Source organism: Ranitomeya imitator, chromosome 3 (assembly GCF_032444005.1).
Source record: "Ranitomeya imitator isolate aRanImi1 chromosome 3, aRanImi1.pri, whole genome shotgun sequence".
In the NCBI taxonomy this organism is placed as follows: domain Eukaryota; kingdom Metazoa; phylum Chordata; class Amphibia; order Anura; family Dendrobatidae; genus Ranitomeya; species Ranitomeya imitator.
Window position 1 is genome coordinate 754,560,413 of NC_091284.1, and position 27,014 is coordinate 754,587,426.

The following is a 27,014-nucleotide window of genomic DNA, read 5'->3' on the forward strand; positions in this document are numbered from 1 at the left end:
AAGATTGGGAAGTCACGATCTAGCCTCAAAGATTGGGGAGTCATGATCTAGCCTCAAAGATTGGGGAGTCATGATCTACCCTCAAAGATTGGGGAGTCACGATCTAGCGTCAAAGATTGGGAAGTCAAGATTTAGCCTCAAAGATTGGGGAGTCACGATCTAGCGTCAAAGATTGGGAAGTCAAGATCTAGCCTCAAAGATTGGGGAGTCATGATCTAGCGTCAAAGATTGGGGAGTCATGATCTAGCGTCAAAGACACAATTTTCATTGTATTGTCGCTGTACAAAGCCATCAATATGTGAGTTAAGTAATTCTACACAACACAGGGGTTTTGTGATCTCTCTCATATGATGCGATAAAATGACTAAATCAATGATTATTACTTAAAAGAGTAATATTGCCAGCGGATTCATTCTGTCCAAACCACATGCAGCATGAATCAGAGCCTTCCATGACATCCTGGTATATGCTTTACATGCTCCTCTGTGCCATAAAAAAATATGAGGATTTGGCTGGGGACCATAGCCACAGAAAAGTCAAGTCCGTCTCTGCCCCAGCCGCCTTCTCCCAGCACTGCTTCAGTTGATTGACAGGTCTCTCCCTCATACAGAGCGAGACCGAGCAACCACCTGCAGGGGCGCTGGGAAGAGGCGGCCGGGCAGAGCCGGACAACACTCGTCTATGGCTATAGTCCCCAGCTGGATCTTTAAAGTAGATTTTTTCTGAAGCACAGGAGTGTTTCAGACAGGCAGCATGAATAAGACGACAGGTTTTTTTTAAAGGGAAACGGTCACCTCGATAAATACCATTTACCTGCAGATACAGGGTAAATATACAGGCAAATACAGTTAGGCTATGTTCACAAGTTGCGTTTTCGTGGCGTTTTTTTCCCACAGGCAAAACCTGCTCTCTTGGCAATAAAGAAGCTGCTCATGAAAATCAGGTTTTGTTGCGTTTTTATGGTCTCGGCTGCATGTTGATATAGTTTAGTGCCATCTCCCTTCCCCCCCTAAAAAAAATCATGATGCAACTTCCTTAAGGCTTTTGCATTAAAACCTGATGCCTTATTTGCTGCGTTTTTGCACTTACCCATTACTTTCTATGGGTGAAAAAAAGTTGCAAAAAAACTGCAAAAACGTTGAATGAAGTGACATGCAGCAGTCTGCAAAAACGCAGCAGTTTCCCAAATCTGTCAGGAAAAATAAACAATGCGTGTGCACGAGATTTCAGAAATTTCATAGACTTTACTGGGGCTGTAAAGCTTAAAATTAGAATTAAAAAACTGCAGCAAAAACGTAACATGTGAACACAGCCTTACACTGCTGCCTCACTGAATGTGCTGCTACAGGGGGGATTTAGCTTACTTCATGGGGGTGTGGACGGAACGGCAGCGCTCAGTGTACTGTGAGTGCGAATGTACGCACGCCCCCACTGGCTGGTAATAAAAGTGCTGCGGCGTGCATACATCCGCGGTGAGCGGTGCTCTGAGTGGTGACTGCAGGTAAGTAGCGTTTTCCGAGGTGACCGGTTCCTTTTAAGGATTTGCCTTCTCTGTGCTTTTGTGGTGTTTTTATCCTTATAGGCTTCTATGAGAAGCCTGAAAAAAGGCACCTGAGCTTTTAAGATCAGAATTCCAGGATTTCTGTACTAAAACACTGCACTAAATCCACAAAGAAAAAAGTAAAGGCCCCCCCAAAAATTAAAAAAAACAGAAAAAAGGCAATAGGTACAGCAGATTATTATTGCAAATTGTGGTGCAGAAATTAAACAGAATAAAAACAGTGCTTTCTCATGTGGGGAAATGGCTTCCGGCACTACAACAGCCATGTAAATGAGATATTTGTCATGATATCCCATCCAAATGCTGAGAAAATCCGCAGCTAATTGGACCAACATTGTGGATTTCACATTTGTAGAATGTTGATTTATTTTACAAATTTCACCCAATTTAATAAGGCGACATCCACAGTGAATCTGCAGCAAGGCGCCGTCTACGGTACATGCATACAGACTTCTACAATGAAGTTTTCTGAAAATTCATGGCAACATGATGCTAATTACATCCCTTGTGGACATATCACTAGAGTGATTCAGCCCTGTGGCATTAAGCTCAGGGCCATTGTTCAGGGGAGCCACGTTATCAAGAAGCTCTTAACAAATCTGACATGTGGATATGATCGGTATCATACAAGTATGTGATCAATGTCAGCCTTCCATCACTACACATCTGATCACAAATTAGCAGTGAAATGAGCACACACAAAAAAATCAATCTGGAAAAAAACCTCTTAAAGGGGCAGTTCAGTCATATGTGAAAAAAGATCACTGAATTTAAATTGGCAATTATTGTCAAGATTTCCACTTACTGTCACTAAACGAAAATCATACAGTATTGGCACACAGAGCATAGAAAACAATGCTTTTCTCACCTTGCTCATACAGCGAGGGGTATGTTCACGGAGTTTGGGGGGCAGATTCTGCTTTAAAATCCATATAAAAAAAACACTAAAATATTCTGAATTGATATCAATAGCAAAACACATCTACACCGTGGTTTTGCTTTCCACGTTGGAAAAATAAACGTCAATTTTTGAGGCATTTCTATAGTGAACAAAGCTCCAAATTCAGCCACTATATGAATAAGACTATGTTAAATAAATAAAATATGTGTATATATTTTTTTCCTATGAGGATATTTGAAGCTGATTTTTTTAAGGGGCATCCAGAGTCTGACTTTTTTTCGTGGGTATGGAGTTTTTTTTACATGCACTTTTCCCCACACGTTGTACAAACCGTTTTTTGGGGGGTTTTCTTTGAGACATTTTTGTGCATGGGGCGTTGTTCTTGCTTTAATGGTCGAATATGGATTGTTTTTCAAGTGTAAAAAATGCTCAAGAATTGACATGTTGCTTCTGCAAGTCGTTTCCCATTGACATCGATAGGAAATATGCTCCAAGAGTATTTGAAGAGTTGTGGATTGTAAAGCAGAATCTGCTCCAAAATACACAGCAAAAAAACATACAAAAAACAGTGTAAACCTTTCCAATTTTCGGCTTCAATGAATGACCAAATTTGGAGCTTTATTTGCAGGCAGAAACAGTCCAAGAATTAAAGTTTTGAAAAAACAAGTGGGAAAATAACAATACATGAGAACCATAAGGGTATGTGCACATGACTTTTAATCTCTTCATGACTTTGGGATTTTGTGTTTCTTTTTTTTTTTGCTCCCTGTCTTCCCAGATCAATAACTTTTTTTTATTTTTCAGTCAGTGTGGCAGTATGAGGGCTCGTTTTTTGAGGGACGAGTTGTAATTTTGAACATAATTTTTTTACCATATAGTGTACTGGAAAATGGGGAAAAATTCCAATGGCGGTGGGAATTGTAAAAAAAAAAAAAAAAAAGTGGAATTCCATAATTTTTTTTTTTTTTTACAATTTTTATCTTTTTTTTTTAAATGCAAAAATTGACCTGGCACTGGGTCATTACGAGTTCGTAGATACCAAACATGTATAGGTTCTTTTTCATTTAAGTGGTTGAAAAAAAAATTCTAAAGTTTGTACTAAGAATGATAAAAAGCACAATTTTCCCGAGAACAGTAGCGTCTCCATTTTTCGTGTTTTTGCGCCCTGAGCTGACGTTTTTATTGAGATCATTTTGGTGTAGATCCGATGTTTTGATCGCCTGTTATTGCAATGTTGTTGTGACCAAAAAAACCACAATTCTGGTGTTCTGATTTTTTTTTCTCCTTATGCCGTTTACCAACAGGATTAATTATTTTTATATTTTGATAGATCGGGTGTTTCTGAACGCAGCGATACCAAATCTGTATATTTTTATTGTGTTATTTGAATGGGGCAAAAGGGGGTTATTTGAACTTTTACACATTTTTGAAAACTTTTTTTTTTTTTTTTTTTAACACTTTTCACCGACTTCAGTAGTCTCAGAAGCTGCAGTCGTATGATCGCTTGTGCTACAAATAGCGAGGCTTCAACCCTGTTATGTTTCATCTTTTATGAACACCGGCCATGGGGCGGTATCCATAGGAGATCTCCAACGACAGGCACGGGGGGCAGGTACGGACTGGGGATGAAATTCAGTCCTGGCATTTGAAAATCACACAGGCCCATGGTGTTCCCGTCCCCAATAACTAGATGGGATATATTACTAATATTACCCTGGATGGAGGAAAGGAAGAATTACTACAAGACCAATATTTCTATACCCACTGCATGCTGAGGTAAGTGACGGAGTGACCGGCTTTGTGCTCCGTCACAACTGTTAACAGTATGGGTGTCTTGAGAACATTGATTCTGTTAACAAAGTAGCACACAAGGCAGCCCACAACCAGACCGGTCCTTCTGGCATTTGCCAGAATTGCCAAAAGGACAGTCCGGCCCTGACGGGGGGTGTTCTGCAGACCCCTGGCTGTCATGTCAACCCATCGTTGTTCAGCAATCATGTAACATGGGTGCAGATGGGTGGTGGGGTTTCTGACACGCTTCTGGTAAGCGCTAGTTAAATGCCACTATTAGAGATCGACAGCGGCATTTAACATGTTAACAGCAGCGGGTGGATCGTGATACCACCGCCGGCTGTTTGGGGCACATGTCACCGGATCAGATGTCATTTGCCAGGAAAGATGTGGGCTCCGCATCGAAGCCCGCCTAAAAAGAAGGGAGGCTACCTATCTATACGTCATAGGTCATAAAGTTAAACTCAGCTTAGTCCATTGAATTTTCCAAGCACAAGTTTTTTCAGGAAACTCTAAAATTTGTTTCCTGCAGAGTATTTTGGTTTTTTTTCCAGTAATTTCCTGTGCTTTTTCTCCATCGGTCTTGGCCGCCGATGTTTTTTTGGAGACTTTTTCGATATCTTTTGTATTGTCATTTTCCTGTTTTTTTTTCTCTACTCCATTGAATAACAAAAGTAACTGCTAATGTTTTTCTAAGCGAAAACAATGACAGAACTCTCCAAAAGACCCCCAGGCATCTTTTGAGCTTTAAAAGAAGAAAAATGTCCAGCTCCACCGAATCCGTGAAGATAAAATTTCTTTATTCACAAACTTGTAACATAGAGGGTACAAACTTCAGCACGAACCATATGGGTGTGAATCTCAACGCGTTTCTGGAGACTAAGCTCCCTTAATCATGACATCTTTTGAGCTTTCCTATTGACTTGTATAGTAAATCAAAGAGAATCTTCCAAGTGGAAACTGCCAGAAGACATGACGGATGGACATTACATTTATTTTTACAACTTGCCATTTTTAGAACCCTGAAATGGTTAAGAGACGGTCAAAAGCCTGAACACATGAGCAGCAAGTTATTTTTCCCATAAAAAGGCTTATGTATATTCTTTTTTAGCTTTTTTGGTTTCTTTAGAGTATCCGTGGCGGAATCCATGAAGGTAATATGCATCGTATCTTTTGAGCAGCTTACGCCCGGAATCAGCCTGAAAAAGAGCCGCAATAGCAGCCCGTAAGATGAACACAATGTCGGACTGGGGGGGCCAAAAGCCCACCAGTAACATTAACTCCAGGGCCCCACTTTTCAGCCACATGCAAATGTGACTTTATCCTCTTTCAAAAATTTCTATAGCAAGAAAATGGGTTGATTGATGAATAATAAGATGCCGCCTTTGTCTGTACATAATGAATCAAGAGCATAGTGCCACGTGCTGCTCATATAAGAGGGTGGTGACCCGCTCCTGCGCAGGGGCCCACCGGAGGATTCTCCTGCCCTGCTGTGGGCCAGTCCAAGCCTGGATGAACATAACACACAGCAATGTTCAAAGCGACAAAACTGCTGGTGAAGTTGCTTGAGTAAGGCTGCCGTCACACTAGCAGTATTTGGTCAGTATTTTACATCAGTATTTGTAGCCAAAACCAGGAGTGGGTGATAAATGCTGAAGTGATGCATATGTTTCTATTATACTTTTCCTCTAATTGTTCCACTCCTGGTTTTGGCTTACAAATACTGATGTAAAATACTGACCAAATACTGCTAGTGTGATGGCACCTAAGGGTATGTTCACATTAGCGTTTTGCGGGGCTGCGTCGGGCGCAGCCGTGGCGACGCATGCGTCATGCGCCCCTATATTTAAACATGGGGGGCGCATGGACATGCGTTGTGCTGCGTTTTGCGACGCATGCTTTTTTTTGCCGCAAGCGTAGGGCGCAGAGGACGCAGCAAGCTGCATTTTTTTTGCGTCCAAAATTCGGCAAAAAAGGACGCATGCGTCGCAAAACGCTGCGTTTTAGCGTGCGTTTTGTTGCGTTTTTGTTTGCGTTGTGCGTTGCGTCCCCGACACAACATCGCACAACGCAAATGTGAACGTAGCCTAAAACAACCACCGACGTTTTCCTGAAGCGGCTTCACCTGGGAAAACTGGGCAGGTGCGCCGGGGTCTAAAATATGTTCTGTGCGTTTTCTTGTTATTCAAAAAACATTTTATATGGATTTTGGAGCAGAATCTGAAAAATAGTAAAATCTCCCATGTGACCATATCCCAAAGTATTTCACAGCTTACGACTTTAGAGAAAATAGAGGAAAACTGCTTTGTTGCTGTGATTAGACCATTGACAGACAGGAACATTGTAACAAGCCCATCAGCTGTGTGACAGCAAGCGAGAGTGTTCACTCACAGCAAGTGGAGGTCTTGAATACCCAACATATACAAGATCCAGGTAATTCTTTTATTATACCATAGTTATGCTTTATTCACATGTGATTTGAGATTCCCTTTAAGCCCCCCTTCTGGTATGAATTTCACAAATGACATGTGCATTAAAAAACAAAGTAGAAAATATATATTTTTTGTATACACACATGCGCCAGAGTTCAATAACAAAAAAAACATGTTGTATTGCCAAGTAAAAAACACACAACATATAATGGGCAGTGGATTAGGGGGTTAATGAAAAAATAATAAAAAAGGAAACTTACATCAGATATACTAACCTTAGAACCCTGGACATGAAATAGACACACAGAAAACAGACCACAACAGTACAAGAAAAAGAAAAGCATTAAAATCGAAACAAAAAAAGTCAATGTGAAATCAACTGCATTATTACATAGTTTAAAAAAAACAGCAGCTCAATAAGTTAAAGGTAATAAACCAATAAAAATGGCTAATGTTGTAATAAACTTTTGCAAAAAAATAATAATTTAAAAAATAGTATCTAATTTAAAGAAAATATTCAGAAGTAAGATTTTTCTATTAATATATGGAGCGGTGATTACATATAAAACAAACTCAGCACCAACACAAAGTGAATGGTATTCTGTGGTGGGCCACTAGATGGCGACATTGTACTTACAGTTGGCGATGTGGCTGCAGACAACAATGGCAGGATCCCGCCGCAGGCGATGATGATGTTGTCGACCATTTGGGATATCAGGTGTATGGTGTTGTGAACAAAGATAATGTTTTCGTTGCTATTGACGAAGTCCATGACAGATTTTGTTGAATGGCTGAGGAACAAAGAATTGTCATTAGATGGCACATCTGTAAAAAGAAATCTGCATAAATATTCTGCTTATGTGCTAAGTGAGATATGCAAATGATGTATAGCACAGTTTCATGAAAGCAGACGTCAGAACATGTGCAACAGGCAACAGAGAATACTGAGTTATATAACACTGCCAGGCAAAGCTCAGCAGGAACAGACAGACTTTAGAAACAAGGAAATCTATGCAGAACATCTCCAATCTGTTACACATTTCCCCAAAATGTTAGATTTGATCAAGTAATATGGCGAACAGTCAGGGCTGGGAAAGGGTTAAAATATGGCGAGTACACTCCTCTGTCCAGACTCTGCAGCTCTCCGGCCAGACCCTCACTTGCTTAGGATTCACGCCGTCACTTGTCGCACCTTTCATTCCTGCATTCCCACATTTGGTGACGTACATCATCGAAGTGTCCCACATGAATCCATGAGGCCTACGTAGCACCGTAACAGCCTATGCCAAGATAAACCCCAAAACCAGACCAAAGCCAAGCCCCACGACAAGCCAAACCCAGCGCCATGCCAAGAGCCACGCGACAAGCCAAACCCAGCGCCATACCAAGAGCCTCGCAACAAGCCAACCCAGCACCATGCCAAGAGCCTCGCAACAAGCCAAACCCAGTGCCATGCCAAGAGTCTCGCAACAAGCCAAACCCAGCGCCATGCCAAGAGCCCCGCGACAAGCCAAACCCAGCGCCATACAAAGAGCCTCGCAACAAGCCAACCCAGCACCATGCCAAGAGCCTCGCAACAAGCCAAACCCAGCACCATGCCAAGAGCCTCGCAACAAGCCAAACCCAGCGCCATGCCAAGAGTCTCGCAACAAGCCAAACCCAGCGCCATGCCAAGAGCCCCGCGACAAGCCAAACCCAGCGCCATGCCAAGAGCCACGCGACAAGCCAAACCCAGCGCCATGCCAAGAGCCTCGCAACAAGCCAACCCAGCGCCATGCCAAGAGCCATGTGACAAGCCAAGCCCAGCGCCATGCCAAGAGCCTCGCAACAAGCCAACCCAGCGCCATGCCAAGAGCCACGCGACAAGCCAAACCCAGCGCCATGCCAAGAGCCTCGCAACAAGCCAACCCAGCGCCATGCTAAGAGCCACGCGACAAGCCAAGCCCAGCGCCATGCCAAGAGCCTCGCAACAAGCCAACCCAGCGCCATGCCAAGAGCCACGCGACAAGCCAAGCCCAGCGCCATGCCAAGAGCTACGCGACAAGCCCAGCGCCATGCCAAGAGCCACACGACAAGCCAAGCCCAGCACCATGCCAAGAGCCACGCGACAATCCAAGCCCAGCGCCATGCCAAGAGCCAAGCAACAAGCCAAACCCAGCACCACACGACAAGCCAAGCCCAGTGCCATGCCAAGAGCCACGCGACAAGCCAAGCCCAGCGCCATGCCAAGACCAACACCTCCAGGCCAAGACCCCCAGCCACGCGCCAAGCCCCACGCCAAGCAGTGGAGGCAGAACCGGTGAGCGTAATATTTTAAGATCACCCTTCATTTTAGTATTTAAAGTTACCCTGAGCAAATCTGCTAGAAACGAAGAGAGAGATTCATTCTTCTCAGACATCTTTATATTCTAGTATGATGACCATCCATTATAGTGGATGTACAACAAATTTTTAGGGCGCCCACAGGAACTGCTTTAAAGGGAATCTTTCATCAGCATTTAACACCCCAAACTATTTATATGCACATGTACCCTTTTAAAGTCAAATCCAGCAAAACCTTTACATGGCCAGTCCGTTCCTCCATTACTGAGAAATCAGTGCTAGAGTTCATATGGAAATGAGGCTGAAGGACTATGGTAGATCTGAAGCCTCTGTCACTCCAGCTCTATTCTCGGCTCTGACTCCTCCTGGTTGACTGACAGCCTCTATGCAGAATGACTTCAGGCAAAAAAAAAGAGTCAGTCATGCAGGTAGGGGTGATGGTGCTGGATGGGGAATAGACAGAGGCTTCAGATGAACAATTAGTTCATTTGCATATGAATTCAAACACTGATTTCTCAATAATGGAGGAATGGACTGGCCATGTAAAGGGACTGCTGGACTTGTCTTAGAAAGAGCTACACAAAAGCTACATGCACAATAGTTTGAGGAGTAAAATCCTGCTGACAGATTTTCTGTAAGTACCTTAAAGGGAACCTGTCACCAGAAAAAACGCTATTCACCCGCAGATATGGGGTTAAAGGGAACCTGTCATCCCCAAAATCGAAGGTGAGCTAAGCCCACCAGCGTCAGGGGCTTATCTGCAGCATTCTGGAATACTGTAGATAAGCTCCCGGTGTATCCTGAAAGATGAGAAAAAGAGGTTAGATTATAATCACCTGGGTGGGCGATCCGATCCGATGGGCATCGCAGTCCGAGGCCTCCCATCTTCTTACGATGACGTCCTCTTCACGCTGCGGCCCCGGTACAGGCATACTTTGTCTGCCCTGTTAAGGGCAGAGCAAAGTACTGCAGTGCGCAGGCGCTGGGCCTCTCTGACCTTTCCTGGCGCCTGCGCACTGCAGTACTTTGCTCTGCCCTCAACAGGACAGACAAAGTACGCCTGCGCCGGAGCGTGAAAACAAGAAGAGGACGTCATCCTATGAAGATGGGAGGACCCGCACCGGACCCGCACCGGACCACAACGCCCATTGTACCGGATCACAGCGGGAACGCCCCTGGGTGAGTATAATATAACCTCTTTTTCTCATCTTTCAGGATACATCGGGGGCTTATCTACAGCATTACAGAATGCTGTAGATAAGCCCCTGATGCCGGTGGGCTTAGCTCACCTTCGATTTTGGGGGTGACAGGCTCCATTTAATCTACAAGCTAATAGCATTATTATGCTGGCAGATGCCTGCATTTAGCTGAACATGAACACTGCGGGGAGAAAATGAACTTTAATCCGCCCTGCAGCATTCCAGTATCAGTCACCATCACAGTGTCAGTATAAAGAGCGGACACTCTAACAGCGCCCCCAGCCTTGCCTGGCAGCCAGCCGTAACACCAGTGTCAGTCAGGGCTGGGGGCACAGTTTCAGTCACGGGGTCAGCATCAGTTCAGTAAATACTCTAAGTGTACAGACCAGCGGCTGTATTAGGGCCGGATGTCAGTCAGGGTCGGGGTGCTGTTACAGTGGCCGCACTGTATACTCAGAGCGGTGACTAAACCAGCACCGGGGGGAATAAAGTTCATTTTCACCCTGCAGAATTTGGCAGGGTGACACCAGTCGACATTATAACGCTATTAACCTGCAGATTAACACCATATGTGCAGGTTTATAGCATTTTTTTTTCTGGTGACAGGTTCCCTTTAAGTTCACGGAGCACAGTTGTAGAGTGTGCACCTCCAAAAATGTTTTTCTTTAAAAGTGACTATCCCACAAAAAGGTCTAGTATTCTACCATAATGAAATACATTTTCTATTGCTTTCATGCGCTTCATTTGTGCAGAATCAGTGTCCTTCCCCATCTGGAAGCTGACAATAAAGCTCCCTATTACTTCCACTGCATGAGTTATTTTGGTTATACTACAATGTCTCTGCAAAGTTTCTGTACTTTCCCTGACAAGCAGGACAGAAAGATTTTCTACTGATTGCTCTGTAGTGAATAGGGAATCTTTATGCAAAGACCTATTGGTTGGGAGATTGACTGAGCATGTGTGACCCCAGCAGTGAGCTCATTAGGTGGACATGCACATTACTATTCACCGTGAACACCAGGCAGCACCATACTATGCATGTACATGTCAATCGATGGAATGGAGGGATATTGCAAGCGAGAAGCCAATAGCGGAGAATCCCTATCTAGAGCCTGAAAATGTCATAAACCACAAATTTGCAAGGTAAACCCATGCAATGGCCAGGGTACAACTTACCTCCTTATCGCAAACTTTTATTACTTTATATTTTAAGAAACAGATGGACACTGTGAAAAAAACATTACCTTCTCCAAACATGGACATCAGTCTCTAAAGCAAAGAGCAGATCTGTCAGCAATCGCTGATGCATCGGGGACCACTTGAACTCTGGAATACGGAACATTGTGGTTCGGGGTCCGGGGCTGAACTGGCGCCGCTGCTCCTCGGTCATTGGCATGCCACGGAATCCCAAATCCACACGTAAGTCTCGTTCATGCTGACTGACAGATCGACCCTGTACAGCCTAGGAAACAAAAAAATAATGTATTTTATTTTCTTTTTTTTTTAATAATTTTAAGAACGCATATAAGACAACAAAGAGATTTTTTTTTCAAGAGTTGCACAGCTAATAGATTTTATATAAATCCAACCACAATATTGCAGTTCTGTATTTTCTCTAGTATAAATGACAGTGAAAAAAGGTATTTCTTGTATATAACAAAAGGAGATAAGCCATTGCCAAAAATGTCTGGTGGTGACTTAATTTCGTCTTCTGGCACTGAAAACATATGTATGCTCGGCCAATCTGAGCATGCATTTGTATGGCGGTTTCAGGAGAGAGTGCTCAAAGACAACAGCTATCTTCGGTGCATGGCCACCTCTAGGCCTCGTGCCCGGCCACCTCTAGGCCCCGTGCCCGGCCACCTCTAGGCCTCGGGCATGGCCACCTCTAGGCCTCGGGCATGGCCACCTCTAGGCCTCGCGCACGGCCACCTCTAGGCCTCGCGCACCGCCACCTCTAGGCCTCGCGCACCGCCACCTCTAGGCCTCGCGCACCGCCACCTCTAGGCCTCGCGCACCGCCACCTCTAGGCCTCGCGCACCGCCACCTCTAGGCCTCGCGCACCGCCACCTCTACCTCTTGTAATGGAAATCAATGGAAAAAAAAAAAAAAAGCTGTGCAGATGGTGCAGAAAAATCCGCGCGGAAACGCTGCGGATTTAAAAGAAGTGCATGTCACTTCTTTTGTGCGGATCTGCAGCGTTTCTGCACCCTTCCATTATAAAAATCCGCAGGGGTTAAAAACGCATAAAATCTGCACAAAATCCGTATCAATTCCGCATAAAAACCACACAAAATCCGCATAAAATCCACGGCAAATCCGCATCTGCGGTTTCTGCAAGGAGATGTGGATTTTATGCAGAAAATTCTGCACCCCATTCCGCAACGTGTGCACATAGCCTACATCTGTAATATGGTGCTGTCCTACAATATGTTACGGCTGTATGGTATGAACGCATGCCATCTCAGGGCTCATTTAGGCATCCATTTTTCTACACATGAGAAAAAGTATCCTAGTTTTAACAGCAATTTTGTTCAGAGCTTCAGCCAAGTTTCAGCTGAGTTTTATCAGTTTTTTCTCGATTGAGAAACCCAAAAAAACAAAACAGTTTCTCCAAAACCTAGCATGCGTATATCCTCCGATTATTTTATGGACCCATAGACGGGTGTTGGAGGCTATGACCCTAACATTCTATGATAGACTTACATTGCCAAATTTGATCCTACACTTGGTTCAATAACTCCGCAATTGTGCGCAGATCACTCGGTTAGCAGAAAAAAACCCTGAAGTGTGACCAGCCCCATAGACTATACTAGGCAAGAGTGCTATCCATGAAAAACACAGACAGAGCTCCTACGTGATAAACAGACATCTGAATGAGCCCAAAGGCTGTGTTTAATTAGAGCTGGATCCTACATACCTTTAAAATTTGCAGGGTTCGGCCCAGGAGAAGTAGGTCTGCTAGTGTAGATTATCATCTACAGGGAATACCTTGTTGTGGCAGATGGGCACACGTGAATTTACCAACTTCGGCGTGACGAAGCTCAATAATATAATAATAATAATAATAATATATGCCAAAAAAGAAAGGAGGCAGCACTCACTGTTACGGGCATTGATTTTTTATTTACAAGCAGGTAAAAACATTGCGGTGCAGAAGAAGAGGTGGAGAAAACGTAGGACTGCGTAGATTCAACGCCCGGAACGGTGAGTGCTGCCTCCTTTCTGTTTGGACATTTACGCTGTACTTTTTTCTGGCTGCGACCCCGTACAACGAGTTTCTCCATACCGGTTGTTTCAGGAACTGCCTTGCTCAGGTGCTTTGGGACCGGCATTCCTGCCTGGTGCTGGGTCATATTCTGCCCTCCACCCAGTGATCAATTAAACATTCATACAGCGGGAGACTAAGTATAAAACTATATTTCTAAAGATGCTATTGACATGACATTCTCACCAGATGTTGGTAACAGCCCATCCAACCCACACGGGCAAATAAATCAAACCATACATGTCCATAAATCTAAGTTATGTGTAATAATGAGAAATGACAGGGGAAAAGTATTCAATATGCTTACTGAAATTTGTTTCACACTTCATACAAAAGCCTTTATTGGTGATAGCAGCTTCAAGACGCCTCCTGTATGGAGAAACTAGTCGCACGCATTGCTCAGGTGTGATTTTGGCCCATTCTTCCACACAAACACTCTTCAAATCTTGAAGTTTCTTTGTGCTCCTTTGATCTCAGAGCTTTATTTTCTTCCATATATTTTCTATTGGATTCTGGTCAGGTGATTGGCTTGGCCATTCTAGCAGATTTATTTTCTTTTTGTGAATCCAATTGAGAGTTTCCTTGTCTTTGTGTTTGGGATCATTGTTTTACTGAAATGTCAACCCTTGTTTCAGCTTTATAATCCTGGCAGATTTTTATCAAGAATGTCTCAGCACATTTATAAATTCATCCTTCCTTCAATTATGTGAAGTTTGCAAGTGCCGTATGCTGAAAACAGCCCCACACCATGATATTCCCGCCTCCAAACTTCACTGTTAGTATGGTGTTTTAAGGGTGTTATACAATGCCCTTTGGCCTCCAAACAGGCTGTGCATTATGGCACGTGGTCTCATGCGACCAGACTATATTCTCCTGGTACTTCACATGCAAGTCTAAATATTTTTCAGCCATGGAGTCTTGTGTGGCGAGCACTCATACAGGCCATGGAAGTTGAGTGCATTACTTCTAATTTTCTTGGAAACAATAGTAACCTACTAATTCCAGGTCTTTCTGTAGCTCTCCAGGTGGTCAATGGCTTTTGGACAACCCTTCTGATAATTCTTTTCAATTCTCTATCTAAAATATTTCTGGGAGCACCTGGTCGTAGCTGGTTTATGGTGAAATAATGTTCTTTCCACTTCCAGATTATTGCCCCAACAGTGCTCACTGGAACAATCAGTAGTTTAGAAATTCTTCTGCAACCAATATCATCAGTATGTTTTTCAACAGTAAGGTTGTGAAGGTCTGGAGAAATCTCACTGGTTTTACCCATTATGAGATGCTTCTTGTGTTGCACCTTGGTAATGAGACACCTTTTTATACCTCAACAGTTAAACCAGCTGATATTTTTCACTAAGTGGCAGAATTGCTTTCTAATTACTGACAGATTTCAGCTGCTGTCATGACTTTTCACGGCTTTTTTCACCTCTCTTTCTTTATGTGTTCAATACTTTTTCCCTGGATCATTTCTTATTATTACATATACGGTAACGTAATTTATGCACAACTATGATTTGATTTCTTTTCCTGAGTAAATTGGATGGGTTGTTACCGACATCTGGAGAAAATTTCAAGTCAATAGCTCCTTTAGAAATACCGTATTTTCCGTCGTATAAGACGACAGGGCGTATAAGATGACCCCCAACTTTTCCAGTTAAAATATAAAATCTTCTCAAAAGTCGAGGGTTGTCTTATATGCCGGGTGTCGTCTTATAGGGTGGGTGCGGAGCAATTTGCGGTCGACGTATATAGTGGGGGGGAGTGGTCCTGATGACGAGGTGAGGGAGCGCCTCACCAGGAAGGTGTAAGTGAAGCAAACTGTCAGCGTCTGGGATGCCAGGGGTATGCAAAAAAGAGAGAGAGGTGCTGTGCCTAGAAAAACACTCCTCTTTCACTAATCTGGCTCGCCCTTGTATCCTATTATCTCCTTCTCTGCCTCTGCTTCACTTACACCTTCCCGGTGAGGTGCCCCCTCACCTTGTCATTGGGGTCGCTCCCCCCACAATATGCAGCGACCGCAGATTACTCCGCACCTGCCCTATAAGACGACACCTGGCGTATAAGACGATACCCAACTTTTGAGAAGATTTTCAGGGGTTAAAAAGTAGTCTTATACGCCAGAAAATACAGTATATTTACCTAGAAAATTGAAGACGTGTTCAATACTTATTTCACCTGCTGTATGTTGAATGTTCACCCATAGCTCGGCACGCACGGTGTGCTGCTGTATTCTGTAACTTTTTTCCAGTATTAACTTCAAGTGCCTACTTATTCGCTCCTGGCACAAGACTTTGTATCCAAGGCACACGTCACCAGTTGGCTTCCATGTTAAATACATGAAAAAAGAACACATTCGGTGCACTACACTATAGCACAAAAAGTACACATTGAGGGGGAATAAAGGCCAATAAATCCGTATAATCTATGCGCTGGGAGCTTTCCCGACACATCCATCAAGTCCATTCTGTACCAGTTCATGCCGTTACAAAATAAATCAAGGAATGTTGGTTTTTTAGTCAATGTTATAGACTCTTATTCAAAAACATTTTTCAGAACGAAAAAATGAAAGCATGTAAAAAAAACAATGACCATAATTAAATTCACAGATTGTCCTCTTTATTCCCAGTGGTTAAACAAGGCAAATGTGATACACTCCTGCCCCAATGCGGCCATAATGACTTACTGGCATTGTCACCGATCCTTTCTTCGGTTAAAGTTAAATGCCTACGAAACTACTTTACACAATTTTACATTTTTTATAATACCCAGCATCTTCTTACTTTTTCTTCTTAATTCCTAAAGGTGGACGACTCCCCCAGAACACTGGTAGAAGAGCAGTTCTGTAGGTTTTCTCATTCATGTCAATGTAGATGTTGACAAGATAAAAAGAGGAGGACACTTTGTAAATGTACCGCTGCCTTTGTACCTAGTGTGACAATTAGGGTATTTTTTGCTGTGAAAAACGCAGCATTTTAATGTCCTTACTAAGTGAATGACATTTCTGAAGTCTCATGTACACGCTGCTTATTTCTTCCTAGCAGATTTCACATCTGCAGCACGTCAATGGTTTCAGCCTTTTTCATCCAATCTTAGGCTATGCCCACATAAAGCATTCTTGTGGAGTTTTTTTTAGCTGTGTATCATATTTGTTTCATCCACAAGACATGCTTAACCCCTCCTCGCCGCGGCCCTTTTTCGTTTTTGTGTTTTCGTTTTTCGTTCCCCTCCTTCCGAGAGCCATAACTTTTTTATTTTTCCGTCAATATGGCCATGTGAGGGCTTATTTTTTGCAGGACGAGTTGTACTTTTGAAAGACATCATTGGTTTTACCATGTCTTGTACTAGAAAACGGGAAAAAAATTCCAAGTGCGGTGAAATTGCAAAAAAAAAAGTGCAATCCCACACTTGTTTTTTGTTTGGCTTTTTTGCTAGCTTCACTAAATGCTAAACCTGACCTGCCATTATGATTCTCCACGTCAGTACGAGTTCATATACGCCAAACATGTCTAGGTTATTTTTTATCTAAGTGGTGAAAAAAAATTCAAAACTTTGCTAAAAAAAAAAAAAAAGTGCCATTTTCCGATACCCGTAGCGTCTCCATTTTTCATGACCTGGGGTCGGGTGAGGGCTTATTTTTTGCGTGCCGAGCTGATGTTTTCAATGATACCACTTTTGTGCAGATATATTCTTTTGATCGCCCATTATTACATTTTCATTCACTCTCGCGGCAACAAAAAAAAAGGTAATTCTGGCATTTCACATTTTTTTCTCGCTATGCCGTTTAGCGATCAGGTTAATGCTTTTTTTTATTGCTAGATCGGGCGATTCTGAACGCGGTGATACCAAATATGTGTAGGTTTGATTTTTTTTATTGTTTTATTTTGGATGGGGCGAAAGGAGGTGATTTAAACTTTTATTTATTTTATTTTTTTTTCATATTTTTAAAAACATTTTTTTTTTTTTTTTTACTTTTGCCATGCTTCAATAGCCTCCATGGGAGGCTAGAAGCTGGCACCACTCGATCAATAGCCTGATCGGCTCTGCTACATAGCAGCGATCATCAGATCGCTATGCAGCAGAAATACAGGCTTGCTATGAGCGCCGACCACAGGGGGGCGCTCACAGCAGGCCGGCACCAGTAACCATAGAGGTCTCAAGCACCATCCTGATGCATCGCTGACCCCCGATCATGTTACGGGTGTCGGCGATGAGCGCATTTCCGACCGCGTGGTTGGAAGCGCCGGTTAAATGCCGCCGTCCGCGTTTGACAGCGGCATTTAACAGGCTAATAGTGGCGGGTGAATTGCGATTTCACCCGCCGCTATTGCGCGCACATGTCAGCTGTACAAAACAGCGGATATGTCGTGACTTTGATGTGGGCTCGGCGCCGGAGCCCGCATCGAAGCAGGGGACCCGACCTCCGCAGTAATAGTATGGCGCATGTTGGGAAGGGGTTTTACTCAAGAAAAACACAGCAAAAACAATATAAAATTGCTACAAAATCTGTTTGCTGCTGTTTTTTTTTTTTTTTTTGCAGGTTTATAGCCTGGATGCAGTAGGAGATCCTGTATGTGTCAGCGCACATGGAGCGTAAGTCACCAAGCGATTGCCGTCGCCCTCCACGTGCGCTGACACTTTCAGGATCTCCTACTGCATCCAGGCTATCCGAATAAACCTATTGGAACCGATGTTGACAGGATACAGGCTTTTCTCTTTATACCAGTAAATTTGTTCTGACGAAGGTCCGGATGTGGACCGAAAACGTTCAAAATCTTGTCTTTATGGATGTACATCAATAAATATCTTCTATTACGCCAAAGTTCCTTTAGAATGACAAGTTTTTTCTGATTTTGATGAAGAAATGTCAGCAGCAAATACTTAACGGGTATTCCCATCTCCAATATGTTATCCCAACATGTAGTAGGTGTAATAATAATATTAGCAAATCCCTCCAATTAGAAATGTAGTATAGTTCTTCTGATTCGCTATGTCTCTTTCCTCATCTGCAGGCATTGCAGGGCCTTAGGTATCCATGGTTCCGACCAATAGCAACTAGCTGTCACTATATCAGTGGTCATAACCATGGATACTCCAGGTCCTGCAATAACTGGACATGAGGCGAATCAGAAGAACTATACTACATTTCTGATCGGAGGTATTTGCTAATATTACTACACCTACTACATATTGGGATAGGATCTTGGAGATGGGAATACCCCTTTAACATGTGCGTATACCCTTTATGATGACTAGAGGTTGTCATCACAGATCACAAAAATAAATACATCAGACAAGCCTATTTAAAAATAAATAAATAAATTGAATTAGCACGAAGAAGAAAGGGACAATTTTCATCTACACTGTAATCTGTATTCTTTAGCTGTCCCTTTGTCATTTCTGACATCCGTTTTTATCCGACAGCAGTAAATAAAATCTACAAGACCACATACAGTTTCCAGCATTAATAATGGCAATATATCCATTAGGATCGGCTGCTATATGGATGATGTGCGGGGGCCGATATAGTTTGCACACTCAGACTTGAATAGGTGATTTCCATACAGAAATGCATTAGAGATCCGCGCATGTGGAGCCATCTGACAGCACCGTGTAATGGCATTGGTCTGTGTGCCCGCCGATAACAGGGACAGCGCACTTCTGATCGAGCCCTAAATCTTGGCAATGATGAAGGATTGCCCTTTCTTTTCATTAAATACACAAGGAAGATTTTCCCCAATTACCAAACTGTATACAAGTACATGAGAACTTTCCATGGTGCCTGTCCGGGGGAAAGTAATAGCCAGGTCCCTTTTTAGGTCTCTCCACACCCCTACCAAGCCCCTGAACGTATCCTGGAGAACTATCAAAGATGGTAAATAACTGCGGAATTGATGATATCTAAAAATTAAAGCAATGGAAAACAGCTCCCTCCATGTACAATCATGGTACAGTGGGGCAAAAAAGTATTTAGTCAGTCAGCAATAGTGCAAGTTCCACCACTTAAAAAGATGAGAGGCGTCTGTAATTTACATCATAAGTAGACCTCAACTATGGGAGACAAACTGAGAAAAAAAAATCCAGAAAATCACATTGTCTGTTTTTTTATCATTTTTTTTGCATATTATGGTGGAAAATAAGTATTTGGTCAGAAACAAAATTTCATCTCAATACTTTGTAATATATCCTCTAGAGCAGTGATGTTTTTGGCTTTTCATAGTAACACTAGATGGCAGCCCGATTCTAAAGAATCGGGAGTCTAGAATCCATATATACTTTATTTATTCAAATGTAAGAATAATACAATTAATAAATAATAGTAAGAAAGAACAAAAAATGGCTGCACTTACCAGCTCTTGACAATTCTTGTTATTTAAGAAATTGCTGGGCAATAATGGACAATGTCCTTATGTGGCAAATAATAGAGCAATATACCCAATGTGGCAAAGAAGAGGTTAATAAACGGCAGTCTCTCAGTATAACAGTCAGTGAATAATAGGCAGTTTATGGAGAAAACACCAAACAAAAGTTCAAAATTGGTGTGAAAATGTCACTGAACCACTTCACAACTAAATATATATAGTTTTGGTAAATGGTATTATCATTTTTTTGACGAAATTCGGCAGGAGCTTGAAGAGCAACGTCACTGGGCCCGCCTCCACGCAGTAGAAACTTGCTGTGAGGTAAAAATTCAAAAATCACACCAAAATGGCGGGCGGAGTGTGTCACAGTACGGCACGTTTCTGATTGGTCGCTCGCAGCAGGCGGCAACCAATCAGACACTGGACACTGTTGACGTCACTTATCTCCGGACATTAGCTCCGGACATTATCTCCGGACATTAGCTCCGGACAGGAAGTTGGCACAAATTACAGGAAGTAGTATTCTAGGCAATTATATATTAGATAGTAACATAGTAACATAGTTAGTAAGGCCGAAAAAAGACATTTGTCCATCCAGTTCAGCCTATATTCCATCATAATAAATCCCCAGATCTACGTCCTTCTACAGAACCTAATAATTGTATGATACAATATTGTTCTGCTCCAGGAAGACATCCAGGCCTCTCTTGAACCCCTCGACTGAGTTCGCCATCACCACCTCCTCAGGCAAGCAATTCCAGATTCTCACTGCCCTAACAGTAAAGAATCCTCTTCTATGTTGGTGGAAAAACCTTCTCTCCTCCAGACGCAAAGAATGCCCCCTTGTGCCCGTCACCTTCCTTGGTATAAACAGATCCTCAGCGAGATATTTGTATTGTCCCCTTATATACTTATACATGGTTATTAGATCGCCCCTCAGTCGTCTTTTTTCTAGACTAAATAATCCTAATTTCGCTAATCTATCTGGGTATTGTAGTTCTCCCATCCCCTTTATTAATTTTGTTGCCCTCCTTTGTACTCTCTCTAGTTCCATTATATCCTTCATGAGCACCGGTGCCCAAAACTGGACACAGTACTCCATGTGCGGTCTAACTAGGGATTTGTACAGAGGCAGTATAATGCTCTCATCATGTGTATCCAGACCTCTTTTAATGCACCCCATGATCCTGTTTGCCTTGGCAGCTGCTGCCTGGCACTGGCTGCTCCAGGTAAGTTTATCATTAACTAGGATCCCCAAGTCCTTCTCCCTGTCAGATTTACCCAGTGGTTTCCCGTTCAGTGTGTAATGGTGACATTGATTCCTTCTTCCCATGTGTATAACCTTACATTTATCATTGTTAAACCTCATCTGCCACCTTTCAGCCCAAGTTTCCAACTTATCCAGATCCATCTGTAGCAGAATACTATCTTCTCTTGTATTAACTGCTTTACATAGTTTTGTATCATCTGCAAATATTGATATTTTACTGTGTAAACCTTCTACCAGATCATTAATGAATATGTTGAAGAGAACAGGTCCCAATACTGACCCCTGCGGTACCCCACTGGTCACAGCGACCCAGTTAGAGACTATACCATTTATAACCACCCTCTGCTTTCTATCACTAAGCCAGTTACTAACCCATTTACACACATTTTCCCCCAGAACAAGCATTCTCAATTTTGTGTACCAACCTCTTGTGCGGCATGGTATCAAACGCTTTGGAAAAATCGAGATATACCACGTCCAATTCGCTTGGCAACACGGACTTTCAACTCCCTCCAAAGGTTTTCTATAGGGTTGAGATCTGGAGACTGGCTAGGCCACTCCAGGACCTTGAAATGCTTCTTACGAAGCCACTCCTTCGTTGACCTGGCGGTGTGCTTTGGATCATTGTCATGTTGAAAGACCCAGCCACGTTTCATCTTCAATGCCCTTGCAGATGGAAGGAGGTTTGCACTCAAAATCTCACGATACATGGCCCCATTCATTCTTTCATGTACCCAGATCAGTCGTCCTGGCCCCTTTGCAGAGAAACAGCCCCAAAGCATGATGTTTCCACCACCATGCTTTACAGTAGGTATGGTGTTTGATGGATGCAACTCAGTATTCTTTTTCCTCCAAACACGACAAGTTGTGTTTCTGCCAAACAGTTCCAGTTTGGTTTCATCAGACCATAGGACATTCTCCCAAAACTCCTCTGGATCATCCAAATGCTCTCTAGCAAACTTCAGACGGGCCCGGACATGTACTGGCTTAAGCAGTGGGACACGTCTGGCACTGCAGGATCTGAGTCCATGGTGGCGTAGTGTGTTACTTATGGTAGGCCTTGTTACATTGGTCCCTGCTCTCTGCAGTTCATTCACTAGGTCCCCCCGCTTGGTTCTGGGATTTTTGCTCACCGTTCTTGTGATCATTCTGACCCCACGGGGTGGGATTTTGCGTAGAGCCCCAGATCAAGGGAGATTATCAGTGGTCTTGTATGTCTTCCATTTTCTAATTATTGCTCCCACTGTTGATTTCTTCACTCCAAGCTGGTTGGCTATTGCAGAATCAGTCTTCCCAGCCTGGTGCAGGGCTACAATTTTGTTTCTGGTGTCCTTTGACAGCTCTTTGGTCTTCACCATAGTGGAGTTTGGAGTCAGACTGTTTGAGGGTGTGCACAGGTGTCTTTTTATACTGATAACAAGTTTAAACAGGTGCCATTACTACAGGTAATGAGTGCAGGAAAGAGGAGACTCTTAAAGAAGAAGTTACAGGTCTGTGAGAGCCAGAAATCTTGATTGTTTGTTTCTGACCAAATACTTATTTTCCACCATAATATGCAAAAAAATGATAAAAAAAACAGACAATGTGATTTTCTGGATTTTTTTTTCTCAGTTTGTCTCCCATAGTTGAGGTCTACCTATGATGTAAATTACAGATGCCTCTCATCTTTTTAAGTGGTGGAACTTGCACTATTGCTGACTGACTAAATACTTTTTTGCCCCACTGTATATGGGGGTCTCAGGGGATGGTTCCCCTAAATTGTAATTGCCTCCATATTCTACTCTTATCCTTAGGGGTAATGGCAAGTATACAACAGAATTAGTTTTTGCATTTAGCCGCTCACATTTTGCTGCAGAATATGGCGCTCGCTGCCATGTAATAATCCACCAGGAACACCCAGCGCAGGCACGTAGTATCAGTATTCTCTCCCGCTACCTACGGATAATAATCAGCCTGCCTGAGCTGCAACAGCCAGCCGGCCCATGTGGCCATCCAACCCTTCCTCCATACCCACAAGATGGGGAGTCAAGATGCAGATATATAGCAAACACTTGATTAAAGAGGCGTTATGTGTTATGAAATTAAAGACGTTATCCACTGTTGGTGACTATATATATATATATTATTTGAAAGGCATGTATTAATGTTTGTAATTCAGTTTCATTAAAATTTTTGCACAGTTTTGCTTTTCCAGGCTCCTTTGTTTCCCTGCAACTTTGATCTGGTCTGTGGTTATACATAAGCTCAGGATAGATCAGAAAAAGACAGATACGAGTTACAGACTCCCCTGTTATTCAGTCTACTGAGAATCCATCAATGAGCTAACTTAGGCTATGTGCGCACGTTGCAGATTGGTGTGCGGATTTTTCCGCACTGTTTTTGCAAAATCCGCGAATTTACTGTGGATTTACCGCGTTTTTGTGCGGATTCCACCTGTGGATTGCTATTGAGGAGCAGGTGTAAACCGCTGTGGAATCCACACAAAGAATTGACATGCTGAGGAAAAAACAATGCTGCGTTTCCAAGCGTTTTTTTTCCACAGCATGTAAACTGCGGACTTGTTTTCCATACGTTTACATGGTACTGTACAACGTATGGAAAACTGCTGCAGATCCACAGCCAAATCCGCTGCAGATCCACAGCAAAATCCGAGACGTGTGCACATAGCCTTACACTCATTCTGCTGCCAGAAACGTATGGTGCAAAATTTTAAAGAAATCCAATTGCTAATCTGATTTTTTTTTTGCTCCAAATGCATGCAAAATATCCCAAAGGTGGACTAAACCCCTTTAATTTCAGCCTCCTGGAATAGAGACAGAGAGTACAGCCTCTCCTCCAGAGAAAAAGGAGTGACGGGAGATGTACGCAGACCAGATCTGGACAACCTGCGGCCCGCGGGCAACATCTGGCTGTACCAGTCCGGCCCCTGGACCGAGACAGTGGCCCACAGGCCACACCCTGCCTTACCCCATCTGGATGCAGATAGCGGTGAATATATTGGTGAAGGACAGGGCTGCCAGCTCCATCTTTCACCAGACGCGATGATCTCATTTCATCACACTGCACAGGAGACAGGAGGAGCGCGCCGGCGGAACGAGAGCCAGACTAGAATGTCTAAGAGATATTTGAATGTACAATATAAGAAACTATGTTTGGGCTCATACTGTATACAGGGGGCTATGTTTGGGCTCATACTGTATACAGGGGGCTATGTTTGGGCTCATACTGTATACAGGGGCTATGTTGGGGATCACAATGTATAAAGGAAGCTGTATGTGGGCTCATATGGTATATAGGATGTCAGCATACTTAATCCTGCTCAATATTAAGTTATACAATTAATATGAATATAAATAATATAAATTAATTGCATTTAATATGTTACTATTGAGCAGAATTAATTTCAGCCTCCACAACAGTAATGGTCTCATGTGGCCTCTCGGGAAAAATACTTGCCCACCTTGCTACCGATTACACAGTACACAGAAGGGGCACATTTATAAGATCTCAGCACAGGAACATTTTATTTGAACACATTCAATTGTGGAAATTATTATTATTCCAAAATATGTTGATTAATATGTACTTCATCAGACGGAATACTATGTTTGATGGCAGAACCCCCGCTTTGATGCAGGCTCCGGCGGTGAGCCTGCATCAAGGCTGGAACATGTCAGCTGTTTTGAAGATCGTGATTCTGCCCGCACCTATTACCTAGTTAAATGCCACTGTCAAACTCTCATCAGGACGGAAATGCGCGCATCGCTGACCCCTGTCACATGATCGGGGGGTCAGCGAAGAGTCGGCATGACAACCAGGGGTCTCCTGCAGACCTCTGTGGTTGTTGATGCCAGATTGCTGTGAGCACCACCCTGTGGTTGGCGCTCATAGCAATGCTGTAATTTAGTTACATATGGGCGATCTGAGCATCGCTCCTATGTAGCAGAGCCGATCAGGCTATGCCAGCTTCTAGCCTCCCATGGAGGCTATTGAAGCATGGCAAAAAAGTTTAAAAAAAGTTTTAAAAAATATGAAAAAAAATAAAAAAAAATCTATAAAAGTTCACATCACCCCCCCTTTCGCCCCATTCAAAATTAAACAAAAAAAAATCAAACATACACATATTTGGTATCGCCGCTTTCAGAATCGCCCGATCTATCAATAACAAAAAGGATTAATTTGATCGCTAAACTGCGTAGTAAGAAAACAATTCAAAACGCCAGAATTACTTTTTTTTGGTCGCCACAACATTGCATTAAAATGCAATAACGGGCGATCAAAAGATTGTATCCGCACCAAAATTGTATCATTAAAAAAATCAGCACAGCTCACAAAAAAATAAGCCCTCACCCAACCCCAGATCAGGAAAAATGGAGACGCTACGGGTATTGGAAAATGGTGCAATTTTTTTTTTTTTTTTTTTTTTGGGGGGGGGTCAAAGTTTGGAAAAAAATTGTACCACTTAGATAAAAAATAACCTAGACATGTTTGGTGTCTATGAACTCGTAATGACCTGGAGAATCATAATGGCAGGTTAGTTTTAGCATTTAGTGAACCTAGCAAACAAGCCAAACAAAAGACAAGTGTGGGATTGAACTTTTTTTGCAATTTCACCACACTTGGAATTTTTTTCCCCATTTTCTAGTACACGACATGGTAAAACCAATGATGACGCTCAAAAGTACAACTCGTCCCGCAAAAAATAAGCCCTCACATGGCCATATTGCCGGAAAAATAAAGTTATGGCTCTGGGAAGGGTGGAGTGAAAAACGAAAACGCATAACCGGAAAAAGCTCCAGTCATTAAGGGGTTAAACTTTCCCAATTAGTCCAGCGTCAGCTCCTCAATCTGCTATATGAATGCTGAGGAGGACCAGCAGACCTAATCTCCACCTGAAAGCGCTCCATCATTCTTATACCCTCAGTGTGAACCTTGCTGGCAGCTACAGCGTGTTATTCTGAGCAGATGAACGTGGGAAAGATGTCATGTGCAAATCTACATTGTTTTCATGTTCCAACAAATCATATTTCTGACCTGCAGTCTATTCACTACACTCGACTTAGGAAATATAACTGGGTGTTAGATTTTGGAAGTAACTGCAACCTAAGTTTTTTTTATTAAGGCCGGAGTTGCAGTACGCTAAAGTCTGGACACATAGGACAGATTGGCAAAAATACATATTTTCAAGAAATGAAATTTATTTACATTGTATTCTTTAATTGGATTAAATATCTTCTTCAATATGATTTCCATCATTTGTAATGCAAAGGTTGATGTGTTTTGCAAAATTCTATTATTGTTCATTAAATTCATTAAAATTATAGTTAAAGAGAATTCCTGTGTGTTCAGACTTTAGGGGCACGCTGTATATATAATATACAAGTCTGGATAAACCTAACTGCACAGGACAATGAAAAGCCCAAAGTACCATATGCATTTTCTTTGCATGGTTTCCTCCAGGCAAAAATGGCAAGTCCAGAAGAATCTAGTCCCAATTGTATCCAACAGATGGAGTTCGAACCTCCATGATTAGCAGGTGACTACACATCCTAGTGATATGCCATCACTTATTGAATGGAATCTGTCAGGTGGACCAACTCTAAAGCCGTCTATATGGCATGCAGGTCATTGGAAGCTGAATAAAATGATTTTTTGACATCTGCGATCCGGTGTCTTATTCCAGAGAAATCCACATTTTTTAATTAATAAGTGTATGAACTGTTAAGATCTATGGGCTGGACACAGATCTCCCCAAGAATCTGCCTCCAGAGCTCATTATAAATGAAAGGAAGAGTTACTGGTGAGACATGTAGATCAGGAGAGCAGACTGTCAGTCATCACATGTCTCACACTGGTAATATCTCCTCTCATTTACAATAAGCTCTGGAGGCAGATTCTTAGAAAGATCTAT

At 42.7% G+C, this 27,014-nt stretch overlaps 1 protein-coding gene across 7 annotated transcripts in view; it reads right to left on the minus strand.

Annotated features, from left to right (window-relative positions):
• The window catches only part of NBEA (neurobeachin), an 899,093-nt gene that overhangs the window by 488,937 nt on the left and 383,142 nt on the right, over positions 1-27,014 (minus strand). For 5 of the 7 annotated variants that reach the window (XM_069758974.1, XM_069758979.1, XM_069758975.1 and 2 more), the window contains exons 23-25: positions 11,451-11,668; positions 7,323-7,476; positions 6,946-6,969 (exon numbers count right to left, since the gene is read on the minus strand). In XM_069758974.1, the coding sequence (XP_069615075.1) occupies positions 6,946-6,969; positions 7,323-7,476; positions 11,451-11,668 (396 nt within the window). The remainder of the gene's footprint in view (positions 1-6,945; positions 6,970-7,322; positions 7,477-11,450; positions 11,669-27,014) is intronic. The other 2 variants (XM_069758980.1, XM_069758976.1) reach the window with 1 other exon arrangement.